An 18276-nucleotide genomic window follows, 5' to 3' on the forward strand; every position below is an offset into this window, starting at 1 on the left:
ACATACATACATACATACATACATACATACATACATACATACATACATACATACATACATACATACACACATACACGCATACATATAGGAACATTTGCACACATAGACAAGCATGTATAACTTTTTGTTTGGTTTTGTTGTAATAAGAGGTTAATGATCACTAAGGTTATAATGAGTCCCAGATGATCACTTAATGATGACATTCTGTCTTGTGTGTTTCCAATGTTTTTCCATAACTGTGTCAACAATAAAACAAATTGCCCAATGTGGGATGATGTTATACAAAACATTGTTCCCATATTGAGAACTCACTTACAGGATCTATTAGTGCGACCCAAGTGTGCAAATAATTATTACTACTGAGACATCAGTTACATCTGTCTATTTGCAAGCACTTATATGTTGTTGCTCTGAAGTTTTGACTTAACTTTAACCATCTTTACTTTTCAAATAAGAAAAGACCTGACCTTTGATAAACATTGTTTCCACAAACAATTGGATTCCTTAATAATGTGTGCTGACTTTTTCAAACATAATAAAGCAAGAAGAAAATGAGAGAGGCTTCTTTTTTCAAAAGTTTTCTTGTTTAGATTCAAACAAATGAGTCCTGACAACAAGGTCAGAGTTGAAGGAAGGAAAAATGGCGGACACATCACACAGTTAATATATGCTTGTGTGAATAATATGTTATGCTATATTCAGTGTTGCCCCAGTTACCTTAAAAAAGTAATCCGATTACTGATTACTAGTTACTCCTTAAAATAGTTACTTTGTTACTTTACTGATTCCTTGATTTTAAAAGTAACTAAGTTAGATTACAAGTTACTTTATTAGTTACATATAGCTGCGGCAACACCCCCTGCCAACTCAAAATAAAAAATTACAACCGGTTTTGCCAATACTAACTTTATGCCCCCCCCTGTCAACAATTGTTCTTCCGCCACTCGCCTCTGATAGATTGAAGTCTTTGGAGACTTACTCTTCACACGCACTCTCACCCAAACAGGCAGACAGACAGACAGAAACATAGACACACACACACACACCCACACACACCCACACACCACTCCATCGCTCTCAACGCCAATCGGTGATCCGGTAAAAAAATAGTAACGCACAGTGAGTTTGAGGAGTAACTTTAATCTGATTACTGGTTTGGAAATAGTATTGTGTTAAATTACTCGTCACTGAAAAAAGTGTTACTAAGTAACGCGTTACTGGCATCACTTGTTATATTACGCTCACGACGTATGAAACTAAATCTGGCGCCATAATTACCTTTTATCTGTGGTTGTCGCAGGCCTGTAATAAACTGGGCTACCTACCTGTATGTCTACCTTACTACCCAGCTACCTGTGCACACTCTGGCTGGAGTCTTCCACAAGGCTAGGCAGACCTTTTCCTGTCATGCGTTTTGGGTGAGTGGCTTTGGACAGAGGCCTGAGGGGAGTGTTCCGATTATTTTGGTTGGATAGTTTCAAAATCTGTCTGATTCCTCCCAATTCTTCCCCATGGGGTAAGACTATTGGGCTTTAAGTTAAACAACGCAAGAAGCCTCTATTGCCTTTTCTCATACATGGCTGTGTTCTGGACATGTATTATTATTATCGGCCTGTGCATAATGCCATACATATTGCATCACTGTTAAACTGCTCTTTAACTTAACAACAAGCACAACTGATTGCCAAAAAATTAATTATGTATTATTGTGCTAAATATTAATCAAATTACGATGGTAATGTTTAGATTGATTTATGTTGTTCTGGCATTTCTTTGTCTCACACACACACACACACACACACACACACACACACACACACACACACACACACACACACACACACACACACACACACACACACACACACACACACACACACACACACACACCCAAACACACACACAAACACACATGCACACAAACACACATGCACACAATGTAACAAAAAAATACACACAGTCACATTTTGCCCTTTTCCTGTTATGTTTTGTATGGAATCTTGTGAATGACTTGGTTGTGATGTTCTACAGGGATATATTTTGGGTGATCCCCATGTATCATTGTGCAGAGGGTCCTCTGCTCAGTAACTAACAGATTGGCAGATTTCAAAATGTCCTGATGATACTGAAGATGTGGGACAAGGTTAGGGTGACCAGACGTCCTCTTTTTCCCGGACATGTCCTCTTTTCGAGACCTAAAAAATGCGTCCGGCAGGGATTCCAAAAACGTCCGGTGTAAGTGCCATATTGGCTCGGCTGCCAGATCGGCTCGGGGTCCGTCGTCTGCTGATTACGTCACACAATACGCTATCTACAGCAATAAGGTATTTTATGGCTTAAATTAAAGAGCCTGTAATGATCTTTCATTTTGAACATAGACCATTCCCAACCTATCTGTATGGATAGTTTTCTTCTAAAAACAAAACGTCCCTCGGAATCATCTTGGCTGTTAAGATAAGCCGTCCGTGTTGCCAGATTGGGCACATTTTCAGCCTGATTTGGCTACTTTGAATCACGTTAGGCTGGAAAAACGGGACATATGCCCAATCTGGCAACACAAACCGAAACTAGACAGACCTACTCGCGCTCACACATGTGCTCGCTGTGGTTGCTATGACGACAACCAGAGCTACAGCACAAAACAGCCAATCACAACTGTCCCTTAGCAGCCAATCACAATGTAGCCTACGCCCATTCAAGCGTACAGCCAATGATATTGTGTAACGTAATCAGCAGACGACGGACCCCGAGCCGATCTGGTAGCCGAGCCAATGTGGTACTTACACCGGTATTTTGCCTCGTCGCAAAAAAAAAAAAAAAATATTATTGTTATTATTATTATTTTTATTTTTTTTGCCTCGTCGCATATTTGTGTTTCTGGGTCTTTCACATAACCTACTAGTTATTACCATTGTATATGTCTATGGTTATTACGGCCTTCCAAGTTCTGGAAATGGTATCTCCCTTACGTTCCACCTTCTTGCGCGAGCTGACTGTAGAGTCTGTCATTGGGCGACCGATCTCAGGGTTGCCAGAGCCACGATAATTATCCTCCAAATACGACAATTTTGGGCCTTTGGTATGTTACTTTGCCATTTCCAATCTGGCAACATTGAGCACCTTGCCGCTTCCACTCCGTTTACAACAGCACATTACATCTGCAGCCATGCCTAAACGTAAATGTAAGTTCACGGACGAACTAAAGAAAAAAAAAAAAGTAATTTATTATTTAGAATATTGTATTTGTTATCATTATTGCTTTAATATATGAGGAGGACTGAAAAGTTTCTAATTTTCTTATTTTAATGTGGCCATATAAAGATTTATTTGTTATCATTATTGACACATTTAAATGCCACAAAAAAGATTTGTTTTACATTTGCACTTTGCAATTTTGTTAAAGTTCAATAAATAGATGTTCATATTGTCATTTCATTTGTGACATTTGTATGCATTCACATGGTCATGGTGCGGCATGCTATACACCCCCCCCCCCCCCCCCGCGACGAAGTGTCCTCTTTTTTACAAACTCAAATCTGGTCACCCTAGACAAGGTGAGCTCCTGCTTGCAACTAACAGTTAATCCAAGCAATCATTTATGGCACTTGTAACTGAAAGGAGCTTAAATAAGCAGGGAAATAATATTTTTCTCTTAAACATGGTACTCCAAGCAAACCTCATTGTCCACGGTAAACTAATTGTAGGTTGAGAAAGGTGGGTTGAATTGTGAAGAGATATCAAACTGTGCACACACACACACACACACACACACACACACACACACACACACACACACACACGCACGCACACACGCACGCACGCACGCACGCACGCACGCACACACACACACACACACATACATACATACATACATACATACATACATACATACATACAAGATTGTTATTACTTGTTCAAATGTGGTTTGAACAGTTCATCAGTGACTACTCGAATAACAACTGTAGAATCATAAATTTGTCAAATTATTTGTGTATATTTTATTTTTAAAGATGGGTGAGATACATGGTTCAAGAGAGGAAGGGGGCCCATAGAGACTGCCTTTGTATAGTGCCAAGAGTATTGTAATGCATTTCTGGGGCCAAACACCTCAAAACAAACACTACCCATCTCAGCAATGATTAGTGTACCTGTAGCCAAGTACTGAAGATGGTATTGCCAAACATTAAATCAGTCAGAAGAAAATATACAAAAATAACTTATGTCAAGCTGTAATGTATCAGTATGAAAACGTTGCCATATATTTATACCGTACCATGACACCTTAATGAAAAAAAACCTCCTAAGATATTTATTTCAGCCAAGTAACACATTTACATTCAGGGCATTTAGCAGATTTACATTTACATTCAGGGCATTTAGGAGATGCTTAAGGTAAACATTTAGGTGAGGGAAATTTAATTTTGCTTCTCTTATGATTGGTGGCATTCATTAGTTGATTAACCCAATGATATGTAAGTATTAATTTCAACATAATTATATTCAAATGTTATTCTTTCAATCAGTCAATACAGGAGGCCGACAAGCCAAGCCAAATACAGCATAATATTTCAGATTTACAAATAACTTGTGGTCCCTGAGGCCATAAACAAGGGAACTTAGACATCTCGGGGCAAGAGTAAACACTATGTAATTGATGTATCTTACATTAATAAATAGAATAAGATCAATCTGCACCACAGCAGCTTCAACCAAAGGGCACCACAGCCCAGTAAGGCAGAGAAGGAGCTGAAAGCCATGAAGGAGTACCGTTCTGAGTCCCTTCCCTGAGGATTTCTTTGTCTCTCCTGATGCTTTCCTGGCTGCTTTTAAGATTTGAACATAACAGAACATAACGATGACAAACATGATGACAAAGTATAACTGAATTATGGCCGACCAGTAATGACTCTGCCATCTGTGAATGATGAGCATTTCAACCGTGCACACCGAATCCTCTGATAACATGCTGACAGGCACTGAGGCCGAGTAGATCAAGAGAGAGATGCTGATGGGTAAGAGGCTGATAGCATTGACTATCAGAATATAGTGCAGAGCGTTGCGCGGGGTACATAAGGCCCCGTGCTGCATAGGCATGCATATGGCCACATAACGCTCCAGAGTCATCAATGTCAGTGTTAAAGGAAATATTAAATTGTATGCAGTCCCCACTATTAGGAAGAGAATACAGAGCCAAATTTGCATGACAATTCGATAAAACGACAATAGTAGCAGAATGTCAGTCACCATTAGGTACAGGCAGTCCGACATCAGGGTATAGGCAAAGAAGATGTAGCGCATGCTGGAGCGGAAAACGTCCTTCTTGAAAAAGGTTGTGAGGAGCAGACAGTTGAGGTACAGAAAAATTGCAATCAGAACCTGCACAATTATGACCTTGTAAGAGATCTGTTTCAATGACCCTAACCCTCCAGATTGTGTTGAGTTGTTATAAGCCATGTTAACATAGAAGTGGCTGCTTTATACACATTTATATGTATCTTTTGTATCTAATTACACAACGCAATGCGATACATAAATACAACCCAATGAATAGAGAGAAACAGCCAATGCCGTCATACCTTCTAAGTTGCTTTTCATTGGCTATTTAAATTTAGATGTTGTTATGGGTGGTTCAGTTGCACACATAGAACTTCACTGGACATTCTTATCCATCTACTTATAATCACTACTTCCTGTTTTCTTCACTTCAGTGGAGGTGGGGTATTCTCTTCTTTAGGGTTATCAGGTGGGCCCCCTCCAGACTTAAGGCTCAGTTATTGTTAGAGATGCTCCAATTGATCTGACACCGATCATGATCCGCAGATGTTCGCTAAAATTAGCATGATCGGAGAACACCCAAAGATGTGACGTAAATTACTCACGCAACATCCCCCTCCCCCCTGCATGCGCAGATCAAAGCAGAACTTGCTTAATCTTATTTGGTAACCGGTGATCGGGCCCAAAAATGCTGACCGGCGCTCTAGTTATTGTTAAGTCGACGCCACCTAATGATCACGCAGACGCTTCGATGCAGCCCTGAACCTGTTTTGGTTTCTGTGTCAAGTTTTAGTGAGCAAACCAATCACAGCCGTTGCTGCTGCGTCACCTCGAAACAAGGTTAACATTTTTGTGTCAGGCCCTTGCAGTGGACGCAAAGAGGGTCCGCAAGGACGTGATGGCGGCGTAAACCCCCTTGCGTTGCGTCATTGTGGAACCATAACTGAGACTTTATGTTTCATTGATAGGCCCAGAACTTCTCCAACTTCTCCACCTGTCACTCCAACAGTGACAGGTGTTACCCAGAAGCCTTTCTCTTCAGGTTGTTTGTTCAGCTCAGCGAATGACTGAGGGAAGAACCCACCATACATACATACATACATACATACATACATACATACATACATACATACATACATACATACATACATACATACATACATACATACATACATACATACATACATACATACATACATACATACATACATACATACATACATACATACATACATACATACATACATACATACATGCATGCATACACACTTACATGTACATACATACATGCATGCATACATAAAGGTACATTTGCACAAATAGACAGGCATGTATATTTTTAGGTTAATGATCACTAAGGTTATAATGAGTCCCAGATGATCACTTAATGATGACATTCTGTCTTGTTTGTTTCCAATGTTTCTATTAGTGCGACCCAAGTGTGCAAATAATTATTACTACTGAGACATCAGTTACATCTGTCTATTTGCAAGCACTTATATGTTGTTGCTCTGAAGTTTTGACTTAACTTTAACCATCTTTACTTTTCAAATAAGAAGAGACCTGACCTTCGATAAACATTGTTTCCACAAACAATTGGATTCCTAAATAATGTGAGACGACTTTTTCAAACATAATAAAGCAAGAAGAAAATGAGAGAGGCTTATTTTTTAAAAAGTTTTCTTGTTTAGATTCAAACAAATGAGTCCTGACAACAAGGTCAGAGTTGAAGGAAGGAAAAATGGCGGACACACCACACAGTTAATATATGCTTGTGTGAATAATATGTTATGCTATATTCAGTGTTGCCCCAGTTACCTTAAAAAAGTAATCAGATTACTGATTACTAGTTACTCCTTAAAATAGTAACTTCGTTACTTTACTGATTCCTTGATTTTAAAAGTAACTAAGTTAGATTACAAGTTACTTTATTAGTTACATATAGCTGCGACAACACCCCCTGCTCCAACTCAAAATAAAGAATTACAACCGGTTTTGCCAATACTAACTTTATGCCCCCCCCTGTCAACAATTGTTCTTCCGCCACTCGCCTCTGATAGATTGAAGTCTTTGGAGACTTACTCTTCACACGCACTCTCACACAAACAGGCAGACAGACAGACAGAAACATAGACACACACACACACACCCACACACAACTCCATCGCTCTCAACGCCAATCGGTGATCCGGTAAAAAAAATAGTAACGCACAGTGACTTTGATGAGTAACTTTAATCTGATTACTGGTTTGGAAATAGTATTGTGTTAAATTACTCGTCACTGAAAATAGTGTTACTAAGTAACGCGTTACTGGCATCACTTCTTATATTACGCTCACAACGTATGAAATAAATCTGGCGCCATAATTACCTTTTATCTGTGGTTGTCGCAGGCCTGTAATAAACTGGGCTACCTACCTGTATGTCTACCTTACTACCCAGCTACCTGTCCACACTCTGGCTGGAGTCTTCCACAAGGCTCGGCAGACCTTTTGCTGTCATGCGTTTTGGGTGAGTGGCTTTGGACAGAGGCCTGAGGGGAGTGTTCCGATTATTTTGGTTGGATAGTTTCAAAATCTGGCTGATTCCTCCCAATTCTTCCCCATGGGGTAAGACTATTGGGCTTTAAGTTAAACAACGCAAGAAGCCTCTATTGCCTTTTCTCATACATGGCTGTGTTCTGGACATGTATTATACACACACACACACACACACACACACACACACACACACACACACACACACACACACACACACACACACACACACACACACACACACACACACACACACACACACACACAAACACACCCATACATACATACATACATACATACATACATACATACATACATACATACATACATACATACATACATACATACATACATACATACATACATACATACATACATACATACATACATACATACATACATACATACATACATACATATCAGATTGTTATTACTTATTACAGTTTATCAGTGACTACTCGAATAACAACTGTAGAATCATAAATTTGTCAAATTATTTGTGTATATTTTATTTTTAAAGATGGGTGAGATACATGGTTCAAGAGAGGAAGGGGGCCCATAGAGACTGCCTTTGTATAGTGCCAAGAGTATTGTAATGCATTTCTGGGGCCAAACACCTCAAAACAAACACTACCCATCTCAGCAATGATTAGTGTACCTGTAGCCAAGTACTGAAGATGGTATTGCCAAACATTAAATCAGTCAGAAGAAAATATACAAAAAGAACTTATGTCAAGCTGTAATGTATCAGTATGAAAACGTTGCCATATATTTATACCGTACCATGACACCTTAATGAAAAAAAAACTCCTAAGATATTTATTTCAGCCAAGTAACCCTTGCCATCACAAGGCATTGTGATGGCAAGGGTTTACATTCGGGGCATTTAGCAGATTTACATTTACATTCAGGGCATTTAGCAGATGCCTAAGGTAAACATTTAGGTGAGGGAAATGTATCTGCATGTTATTTATAAACATGAACATAAAACTGTGATGTGCGTACTAACAGTTGTAGTACAAATTGAATTTTGCTTCTCTTATGATTGGTGGCATTCATTAGTTGATTAACCCAATGATATGTAAGTATTAATTTCAACATAATTATATTCAAATGTTATTCTTTCAATCAGTCAATACAGGAGGCTGACATGCCAAGCCAAATACAGCATAATATTTCAGATTTACAAATAACTTGTGGTCCCTGAGGCCATAAACAAGGGAACTTAGACATCTCGGAGCAAGAGTAAACACTACGTAATTGGCGTATCTTAAATCAACGAATAAACGAAGATCCATCTGCATGACAGCAGCTTCAACCAAAGGGCACCACAGCCGAGTAAGGCAGAGAAGGAGCTGAAAGCCATGAAGGAGTACCGTTCTGAGTCCCTTACCTGAGGATTTCTTAGTCTCTCCTGATGCTTTCCTGGCTGCTTTTAAGATTTGAACATAACAGAACATAACGATGACAAGCATGATGACAAAGTATAACTGAGTTATGGCCGACCAGTAATGACTCTGCCATCTGTGAATGATGAGCATTTCAACCCCGCACACCAAATCCTCTGTGTACCTGCTGAAAGGCACTGAGGCCCAGTAGATGGAGAGAGAGATGCTGATGGGTAAGAGGCTGATAGCGTTGATTATCAGAATACAGTGCAAAGCGTTGCGCTGGGTGCATAAGGCTCCATGCTGCATAGGCATGCATATGGCCACATAACGCTCCAGAGTCATCAATGTCAGAGTTAAAGGGAATACAAAATTGTAAGCAGTCCCTATTATCAGGAAGAGAAGACAAAGCCAAATTTGCATGACTATTCGATTATACGAAAAGAGTAGCAGAACATCGGTCACCATTAGGTACAGGCAGTCCGACATCAGGGTATAGGCAAAGAAGATGTAGCGCATGCTAGAGCGAAAAACTTCCTTCTTGAAAAAGGTTGTGAGGAGTAGACCATTAAGGTACAGAAAAATTATAATCAGAATCTGTACAATTAGAGCCCGGTAATGGATAGACCCTACCCATCCAGATCTTGTTGTACTGTTAGAAGGCATGTTAATACATTAGTGGCTAGTGTATACACATATATATGTATATTTTGTGTTTAATTACCAATTCATGCACCATTACCTACATTTCCCATTTGATAATGTCCATGGACTGAAATTGTCAATCATGCAAAAAACAAGACATTTGCGAGACAGTCCCCTAGATGACTGGAGAAGGTTGTGGCCCAGGTGGTTCCAGGAAAGCCACACAGTTCCAGAAAAACAAAGTGACGCTCGATTTGCCTTTTTTCATGAACACCTATAGTGTTCTACGATCACAACCCACATGGCGATATATAAATACAACCAAATGAATAGAGGGAAACAGTCCAATGTCGTCATGCCTTCTAAGTTGCTTCTCACTGGCTATTCAAATTTAGATGTTGTTATGGGTGTGTCAGTTCAGCTCTCAGGACCTGACGGTGCTTTCTAATGATTAGGAAGTCCAGTATAAACGAAAGAGGACTCCTTTTTTGGGGTGCCGGGGGTATTCTCTTCTTTGGGCTAATCTGATGGGCCCCCTCCTTCACTTATGTTTCATTGATAGTCCCAGAACTTCTCCATCGGGTTCAACAGTGACCGCTGTTTCCCGGTAGCCTTTCTCTTCAGCAGAGCCAGTAGTGGAGGCTTGAGTTCAGGTCCTTTGTTCAGCTCAGCACCCGACTAAGCGAATTTGTTTTAGGACACTTCTTGAGAGTAAAGTTCTGATTCAATAGTGCATGATCATTGGAAGACACAGGCAGTTATTAACCAAGCATATTCGATGCGACAATGGGTGTTCAGGATTCTTGGAGGAAACGTTCACATTGTAATCACAAATATCTATCTTCTTTTTGGCATACATATATATGCACACATGCATGTGTACATACATAAATACATACAAATATATAAACATACATTTGCACACATACTTACTCAAGCATATAATTATTTTTCTTATTTGCTTATTACTACTGAGACATCAGTTACCTGTGTCTATTAGCAAGTACTAATATGTTGTTGCTCTGAAGTTTTCAAACACTTAACATTAACCATCTATACTGTTCCCATAAGAAAAAGATTACCTTTGCACAAACTTCATTTTGACAAAGAATGTGATTCTGAAATAATTTAAAATGCAACACAAATAATAGTTAAGTCACACACACACACACACACACACACACACACACACACACACACACACACACACACACACACACACACACACACACACACACACACACACACACACACACACACACACACACACACACACACACACACACACACACACACACACACACACACACAGAAATGCTCACAATGGCTCAAATATGGCTCAAATATGCACACCCAGTCCCCTCTCTCCCTAGTCCTGTTGTGTATGTATCTTGTGAATGACTTGGTTGTTATGTGTTAGACTTAAAGGGATATACTTTGGGCGATGGAGTTCTTGGTTCAAAAACTCCAATGAATATCAAAAAAAGAGGAGATGTGACCCGGCCCGGAGGAAGCCCGGGGCCCCCGTCTAGAGCCAGGCCCAGACGGAGGGCTCGATGGCGAGCGCCTGGTGGCCGGGTTTGCCACGGAGCCCGGTCGGGCACAGCCCGAACACACTACGTGGCACCCCCCCTCTCTTCATCCCATGGGCCCACCACCTGTGGGAAGACCCGTTGGGGTCGGGTGCGCAGCCACATGGGTGGCAGCGAAGGTCAGGGGTCTCGACGGACCAGACCCGGGTGGCAGAAGCTGGCTCTGGGGACGTGGAACGTCACCTCGCTGTGGGGAAAGGAACCGGAGCTTGTGAGGGAGGTGGAGCGCTATCAGTTAGATCTGGTGGGGCTTACCTCCACGCACAGTCTCAGCTCCGGTACCGTACTCCTGGATAAGGGTTGGACTCTATTCTTCTCCGGAGTTGCCGAGGGCGTGAGGCGCCGGGGGGGTGTGGGGATACTCATAAATCCCCGGCTGAGCGCCGCGGTGTTGGAGTTTACCCCGGTAGACGAGAGGGTCACCTCCCTGCGCCTAAGGGTTGTAGGGGGGAAAACTCTGACTGTTGTTTGTGCCTGTGCACCAAACAGCAGTTCAGAGTACTTGGCCTTCTTGGAGACCCTGAATGGAGTCCTGTATGGGGCACCAGTAGGGGACTCCGTACATAAGGGTGCTCATAAGTGTACCTGGTACCAGAGTACCCTAGGCCGAAGATCGATGATCGATTTCATGATCGTGTCATCTGATCTGAGGCCGCATGTTTTGGACACTTGGGTTAAGAGAGGGGCGGAACTGTCAACCGACCACCATCTGGTGGTGAGTTGGATCAGGGAATGGGGGAAATTTCCGGATAGACCTGGTAAGCCCGAACGAGTAGTGCGGGTGAATTGGGAACGTCTGGAGGAGGCCCCCGTCCTGGGTATCTTCAACTCACACCTCCGGCTGAGTTTTCGGGCATTCCTGTGGAGGTTGGGGGCATTGAGCCGGAGTGGGCGGTGTTCAAAGCCTCCATTGCTGAAGCTGCGGTGGCTAGCTTTGGCCTCAGGGTCTTAGGCTCCTCAAGGGGCGGTAACCCTCGGACACCGTGGTGGACACCGGTGGTCAGGGAAGCCGTCCGATTGAAGAAGGAGGCCTTCCGGGATATGATATCCTGGAGGACTCCTGAATCGGTTGCAGGGTACCGACAGGCTCGAAGGGCTGCAGCTGCTGCCGTGTCGGAGGCTAAGCAGCGGGTGTGGGAGGCGAGGAAGATGTAGCGCATGCTTCTGCGAAATACCTCCTTCTTGAAAAAGCTTGTCAGGAGCAGACAGTTGAGGTACAGAAACAATGCAATCAGAACCTGAACCAGAATTACCATATTGTTTATCTTTCGAATTGAAGAAGGAGCACCATTAGATTGCGTTGAGTTGTTATAAGCCATGAAAACATATATGTCTATAATGTATATTTATATATGTAGATTTTGTATCCAAAAATACATTCTTGCACCATTATCTAAACTTCCTTTTTGTACATGGACTCAAATGGTCAATTCAGGAAAAATCCAGATGTTTGCGAGACACTCCTCTGGAAGTTACATGTTGGAATGCACGGATGATGTCACGGCTCAGGATATTCCACAAAAGCAACACAGTTCCAGGAAAGAATGTAACCGAGGACTTGCCCTTTTTCATGACCACCTTGTGTCCTGAGAGGACACCATGCATGGCGATATTTAAGTACAACGTTACCCAATGAAACCATGACAACCATCCATCCGATGTGGTCATCCAAGCATCTCCCCATCTATCTCATTGCTATCTAAATTTAGATTATTTAGCTTTTTTTTGCTTTTGACAACTAGAGTCGTTATTCGTATTGTTTACCAGTGTCGTTAAATTATTCCATTTGAATGTAGTAGATTTTATGTCTAAACTGTTCACTTACAGACAGATGCAAACTGTGTATGAGTTTGGATGCATGAAAAATAAAGAATTTAATTATGAAATGTCCACATTTCTCTTTCTTTACTTTCTATATTGTAGCTCTTAAAGAAGTGTGCTTGCTGTTTTCTTATTTAATACATTGTATGGACATAATATTTCGACTCGAATTACTCTTCAACTTTTGGATTGTATCCTCATTGTTGAATGCACTTATTTTAATTCTCTTTGGAGAAAATATAAGCTAAATAGAAGTTACTGTATGTAATTTATTGATGTTTCATGTTGTTTTTCATACCTTTATGCTGGCAATCCAAGTTTACCATACAAATGATTAACTTATTTGACTATGATAAGATTAATGATTACCTAACTGTAAAAAAGAAATTCAGACAAGCAAACTACACAGTGCTTTATTTTGTTTGCTGCATAAAAAATTAAAATGTATATATAAATATATATATTTTTATACACATATGTAAACACTCATTTGCACACAATCATATGCATTTTATTTTTATTTTGTTGGGTTGGAATGAGAGGTTATTAACCTTATTAAAAAATTGTGATGATGCTAACAGTTTAGCATCAACACTGAGGTTATAATGAGTCCCAGATGAAGCACTTAATGATAGCATTCTGGCGTGCGTGTTTCCAATGTTTTTCCATAACCATGTTAGCAATAAAACAAATAGCCGAATGTGGGATAAAGCTGTACAAAACATTGTTCCCATATTGAGAACGCACTCAGAGGAACTATTAGTGGGACCCCAGTGTGCAAATCATTATTACTACTGAGACATCACTTACATCAGTCTATTACCAAGCACTAATATGTTGTTGCTCTGAAGTTTTCAAACACTTTACTTTAACTTTCTATACTTTTCCTATTTGTTAATTCTGAATCCCATTTTTCCTTTTACATGATTGCTAAACATCTAAAATATAGATAATTATTATTAGTTGAATCACTGAGTCGTATATTGTATCCCCTATTTAAGTTTTGAATCAAACAAATCCCCTATTGTTGTTGCTGTTAAGTTCAACAACGCTCACAGATGTAGCGTCTATTGACATTGTTCATACGTGGCTGTGTTTTGGACTATTCTGTATTATTATTGTAATGTACATTATGCCATTCATATTTCAACACCTTTGCGCTGCTTTTTTATTGCAACAACACTGTGTGTGGCAGGATAGAATCATTGTTTATTTTGTTTATAAATTAGTATATTATTATATGTCAGTAATATGAAATCATCATATATTGATGAAACATTATACGATGCAGTTTAATTTTTTTTTATTTTGGATTTTTTATTATGGTACATGAGACATTTCTACAGGCGCACCAATCAGGAGCAAAAGCACACGCATATTCTCACACACACACACACACACACACACACACACACACACACACACACACACACACACACACACACACACACACACACACACACACACACACACACACACACACACACACACACACACACACACAAACACATGCGCACACAAACAGACACGCTCACATCGGCTCTAAAATGTTTTGAGCCAATGAATTTGATGGATTTTGAGTTCATTAATATTTTGATGAATGTTTCTTGTATTTTCATTGTTGAATCCTCACAAATAAAATAAATGAAAAGGTTAAGGAAAATATTTTTGACTTTTTTTTAACTTTAAATGGGAATCTGACGTTATATGAACCCTAATAACCCTACCTAGTTTATGTTACCTAATGAGGCTAACAGTATAGCATGAGCATTACGGTTTTAATGAGTCCCAGTTGAAGCACTTAATGATGCCTTGTGTTCATTTGGGCTAGATAACTAATTGCCCAATGTGGGATAAAGCTGTACAAAACATTGTTCCCATATTGAGAACTCATTCAGGATCAATTAGTGTGAACTCAGTGCGCAAATAATTATTACTTGCGTCACAGCACAGTCAGCTAGCAAGGACTAATATGTTGTTTGTCTAAAGTTATTTAACCAAACAAATATAACCTTTGCATAACAAATGCATAATGATCAAATTGTGTAGATTAAAACAATGTTATCTACATTTAATATGCATCCTTTGTTATTCTCTTTTAAAACTCTACAACTTAACAGTCACAAAGGTCAATGCTCCTTTACTTGGCCTGCTCAACCAGAGAGTAAGCACTCAGTTCATTAATATTAGTGAATATTACATTCTATCAATCATGTTTTTTCTGTATCACATTTTCGATAGCTAATCTCTCAAGTTATTCTGTTATCATTCATATAGTTTCGCTTAAAGTTTACAGTTAGCTAGTGGACCTCAGGTTTGTCCATCAGTTCTGCTGCTTTGATGAGGTCCAGAATGCTGGGCCTACATCGTAATACCTTGCAGTGTGGAAGGATGTTTGATGCACACCTTTCCAGGGATGCTTGGGGGCCTTTGTGCTGAACCCCATCTAAGAGGATCCACCTAGACAAGGGCTCAAAATGAACAAAGAACAAGAACAAAGCTTCAGTTCAGCGTTGATGGATCTACCTTCAGGATTTCGTCCATCTTTTTGCTTTCTGCCCTATGGCCAGTTAGAGACAAAAGACATGGAAATTTAGCCTCTTAATTATTCTCATAGGTCCTGAAATTCCCGTGAGGAGGAGCCACCACTTCTGGGCGGCTCCGGCTGTTTCTGCCTCTGTTGACCATTCGGGGTAGCTCCCAGAATGTTCCGGGAGGCCCTACACATGATTTTCAGTAAAAGTTGTATCGATCCTCGTGAATCCTTTGCCTGTGCTATCAGGCACCAGCCTTCACCGTCCACTGTCCCTGAAACTGCTACCAGGCCTCCAGAACTTCAAACCCCTCTATACTATCATCAGTGTTTTCGCAGCGCAGTGTCTGTTTGTGTGAGGAAAACAGATTACTCAAAATCAACACGTCTTCTCCTGGGGCAGTGTGAACTCTTTCCGAACTGCCCTTTACTACACATGGTAGTAAAGAACTACAAATCCCAGCCATCAAAAAGTAAGACCACGTCATTCATTCATGGCCAAGATGAATAAAACACGATAGTTTGGTATTTTCTCTGTGAAATGAGGAGCACCCAACTCAAGTAAGAGCTCTGCATTTATTAAGCTATGGAGGCAGTTTGTAAAGTTTCTACATTTATATTTGTATTTAACATTTTGCATCCCTTCACCTATTTCCGTTTGTCATGTATTGAAATGAAAGTTAAGTTTAGTTAAATAAAGGATTTTTAGATATATTACTGAAACTAGACGGTGTGAATATTATACAATTTCTTTGTCATTTTTAGGTTCACAATTCAACATGCAGACTGGACTCTCGGGCAATTCAACATCTTCCCCCCCTTTTCCTATCATCAAGGTGTGTGTGGTGGTTCCCTTCTTCTCCATCTTCCTCTTCTGCATCGTACTCATGCTCTACATCTTCGCATCTAACCGGCACTTCATGGACAGCACTCGCTACATCTTGTTTGCCTTCATGCTGGTCAATGACACCCTAGTAATGTTGTCCTCTGTGCTGCTCTTGTTCCTGGCTGTCGCCCAGACGAGGTTCCCCATTGTCTTCTGTGCCCCCCTGCTGTTTTTCTCCACTGCTTCCTTCCTCAACACCCCTCTCATCCTAGCTACCATGTCACTGGAGCGCTACGTGGCTATCATGTACCCACTGCAGTGCCCACCTGCGTGGCGGTCCGACCGCGTCTGGATCATCTTGCTGTGCCTGTGGCTCATCAGCTGTGTCCTCCCCACGGTGGACTTCTCCATAGCGGGGGCTCGTCCCGGACTGGACGTCCTCTCCACGCCCGTCTATTGCAGCACCGTGGTGCTCAACTCTTCTACCGTGCAGACTCTGTTCAAGGTCTCTCTGAATGGGTTTTTCTTCGGGGCGGTGGCGCTCATGATCCTCTACACCTACATCAAGATCCTCCTGGAGACCAAGAAGATGAGGCAGGACAGGGCCTCTGTGAACAAAGCCATGCACACCGTGCTGTTCCACGGCTTTCAGCTGCTGCTCTGCCTCTTGGCCTTCACTAATCCCATCTCGGAACAGCTCCTCGTGCTGCACGCCAACTGGTTACCCGACGACATCTACTTCTTCAACTACTTCTGTTTTATCCTCATCCCGCGCTTCCTCAGCCCACTCATCTACGGCTGGCGGGACAAGAGCCTGAGAGACCACATGAGAAGAGCAGCTCTGTGCTGCTCTTGTGGCTTCAGGACGCGTGACACGGAGAAGCCATTGTCATAATTCAAAATCTTACATTTTTGCAGTTTCAAGATGGGCTTTTGTAGCGGGGCCAGGTTCAGGGATCTATATGAAGCGACAACTGTGTAAGAAGTTTAGATATTTTGTATAAATTGTGTGCCAAACAAGGCAAATCTATTTATATAGCAACCTTCAAAAAGAAAGGACATTCAGTGTGCCTTGGCGCTAAAGACAATAAAATGGTAGCATTGATGCCATAATCGATAATGTTTCTTTATTTCAAGGGCTAATTTGAAGATAAGCATACTAATTCTGAATGTATGTCCACATGATACTATGTTTATGTGACTTTCTGATGACTTTCTTTGTACATTTATACAAAGATGAATCATACATTTAAATTAAATAAGCAAATGTATCTTTGTACTTTTATTTGCTCTTAGTTTCTCATCTCCCAGTTCTTCCGTGATCAACAGAAACATGTGGTACCGGAAAACTACCGCAGGGTGTCACTGTCACGCAGCTTCTCTCAGAATGTAGTACTGCAAACCAAAATGCAAATATTAAAATAACCATTGATCATTGTAACCTTGAATTAAGAAATATGTCACTCTAGGCGTATTTCAAAATATGTTTTAGCTGAGGTATAAACTATAAACAATAGTTAATATAGTATCTAATGCTAATATCTAACGAATTGGGTTACGGCCGAGTAGATGTGTATGTACAACAATAACAAATTGGACAAGGTATCAGCCTCACTAAACCCCTAATTTCTACCGATTCTGCCACTGAAAGCTGACCCTC

The 18276-nt window shown here is 40.8% G+C and overlaps 3 protein-coding genes across 3 annotated transcripts; 1 reads left to right on the plus strand and 2 right to left on the minus strand.

Annotated features, from left to right (window-relative positions):
• Window positions 1-4515: 4515 nt before the first annotated feature.
• On the minus strand, window positions 4516-5454 carry LOC130405374 (odorant receptor 131-2-like). The gene has a single exon (XM_056610436.1). It carries the CDS (start codon window positions 5452-5454, stop codon window positions 4516-4518), a length of 939 nt encoding a protein of 312 aa, XP_056466411.1.
• A 3481-nt stretch (window positions 5455-8935) lies between these two features.
• LOC130405375 (odorant receptor 131-2-like) lies at window positions 8936-12755 on the minus strand. Its single transcript, XM_056610437.1, has 2 exons — window positions 12675-12755; window positions 8936-9796 (listed from the first exon to the last, which is right to left on the minus strand). The coding sequence occupies exons 1-2, from the start codon at window positions 12753-12755 to the stop codon at window positions 8936-8938; spliced, it is 942 nt and encodes a 313-aa protein (XP_056466412.1).
• A 3732-nt stretch (window positions 12756-16487) lies between these two features.
• LOC130405376 (odorant receptor 131-2-like) lies at window positions 16488-17511 on the plus strand. The gene has a single exon (XM_056610438.1). It carries the CDS (start codon window positions 16570-16572, stop codon window positions 17509-17511), a length of 942 nt encoding a protein of 313 aa, XP_056466413.1. The 5' UTR covers window positions 16488-16569.
• The last annotated feature ends 765 nt before the right edge of the window (window positions 17512-18276 follow it).

Source organism: Gadus chalcogrammus, chromosome 16 (genome assembly GCF_026213295.1).
Source record: "Gadus chalcogrammus isolate NIFS_2021 chromosome 16, NIFS_Gcha_1.0, whole genome shotgun sequence".
Lineage (NCBI taxonomy): Eukaryota > Metazoa > Chordata > Actinopteri > Gadiformes > Gadidae > Gadus > Gadus chalcogrammus.

Bases quoted from the DNA above. Each gene is read 5' to 3' on its own strand.
- LOC130405376 (XM_056610438.1), top strand. From the start codon at position 16,570: ATGCAGACTGGACTCTCGGGCAATTCAACATCTTCCCCCCCTTTTCCT.
- LOC130405375 (XM_056610437.1), bottom strand. From the start codon at position 12,755: ATGGCTTATAACAACTCAACGCAATCTAATGGTGCTCCTTCTTCAATT. The intron at 9,797-12,674 runs GTTCTGATTGCA...CTAATTGTACAG, and splicing joins ATATGGTAATTCTGGTTCAG to ATTCTGATTATAATTTTTCT.
- LOC130405374 (XM_056610436.1), bottom strand. From the start codon at position 5,454: ATGGCTTATAACAACTCAACACAATCTGGAGGGTTAGGGTCATTGAAA.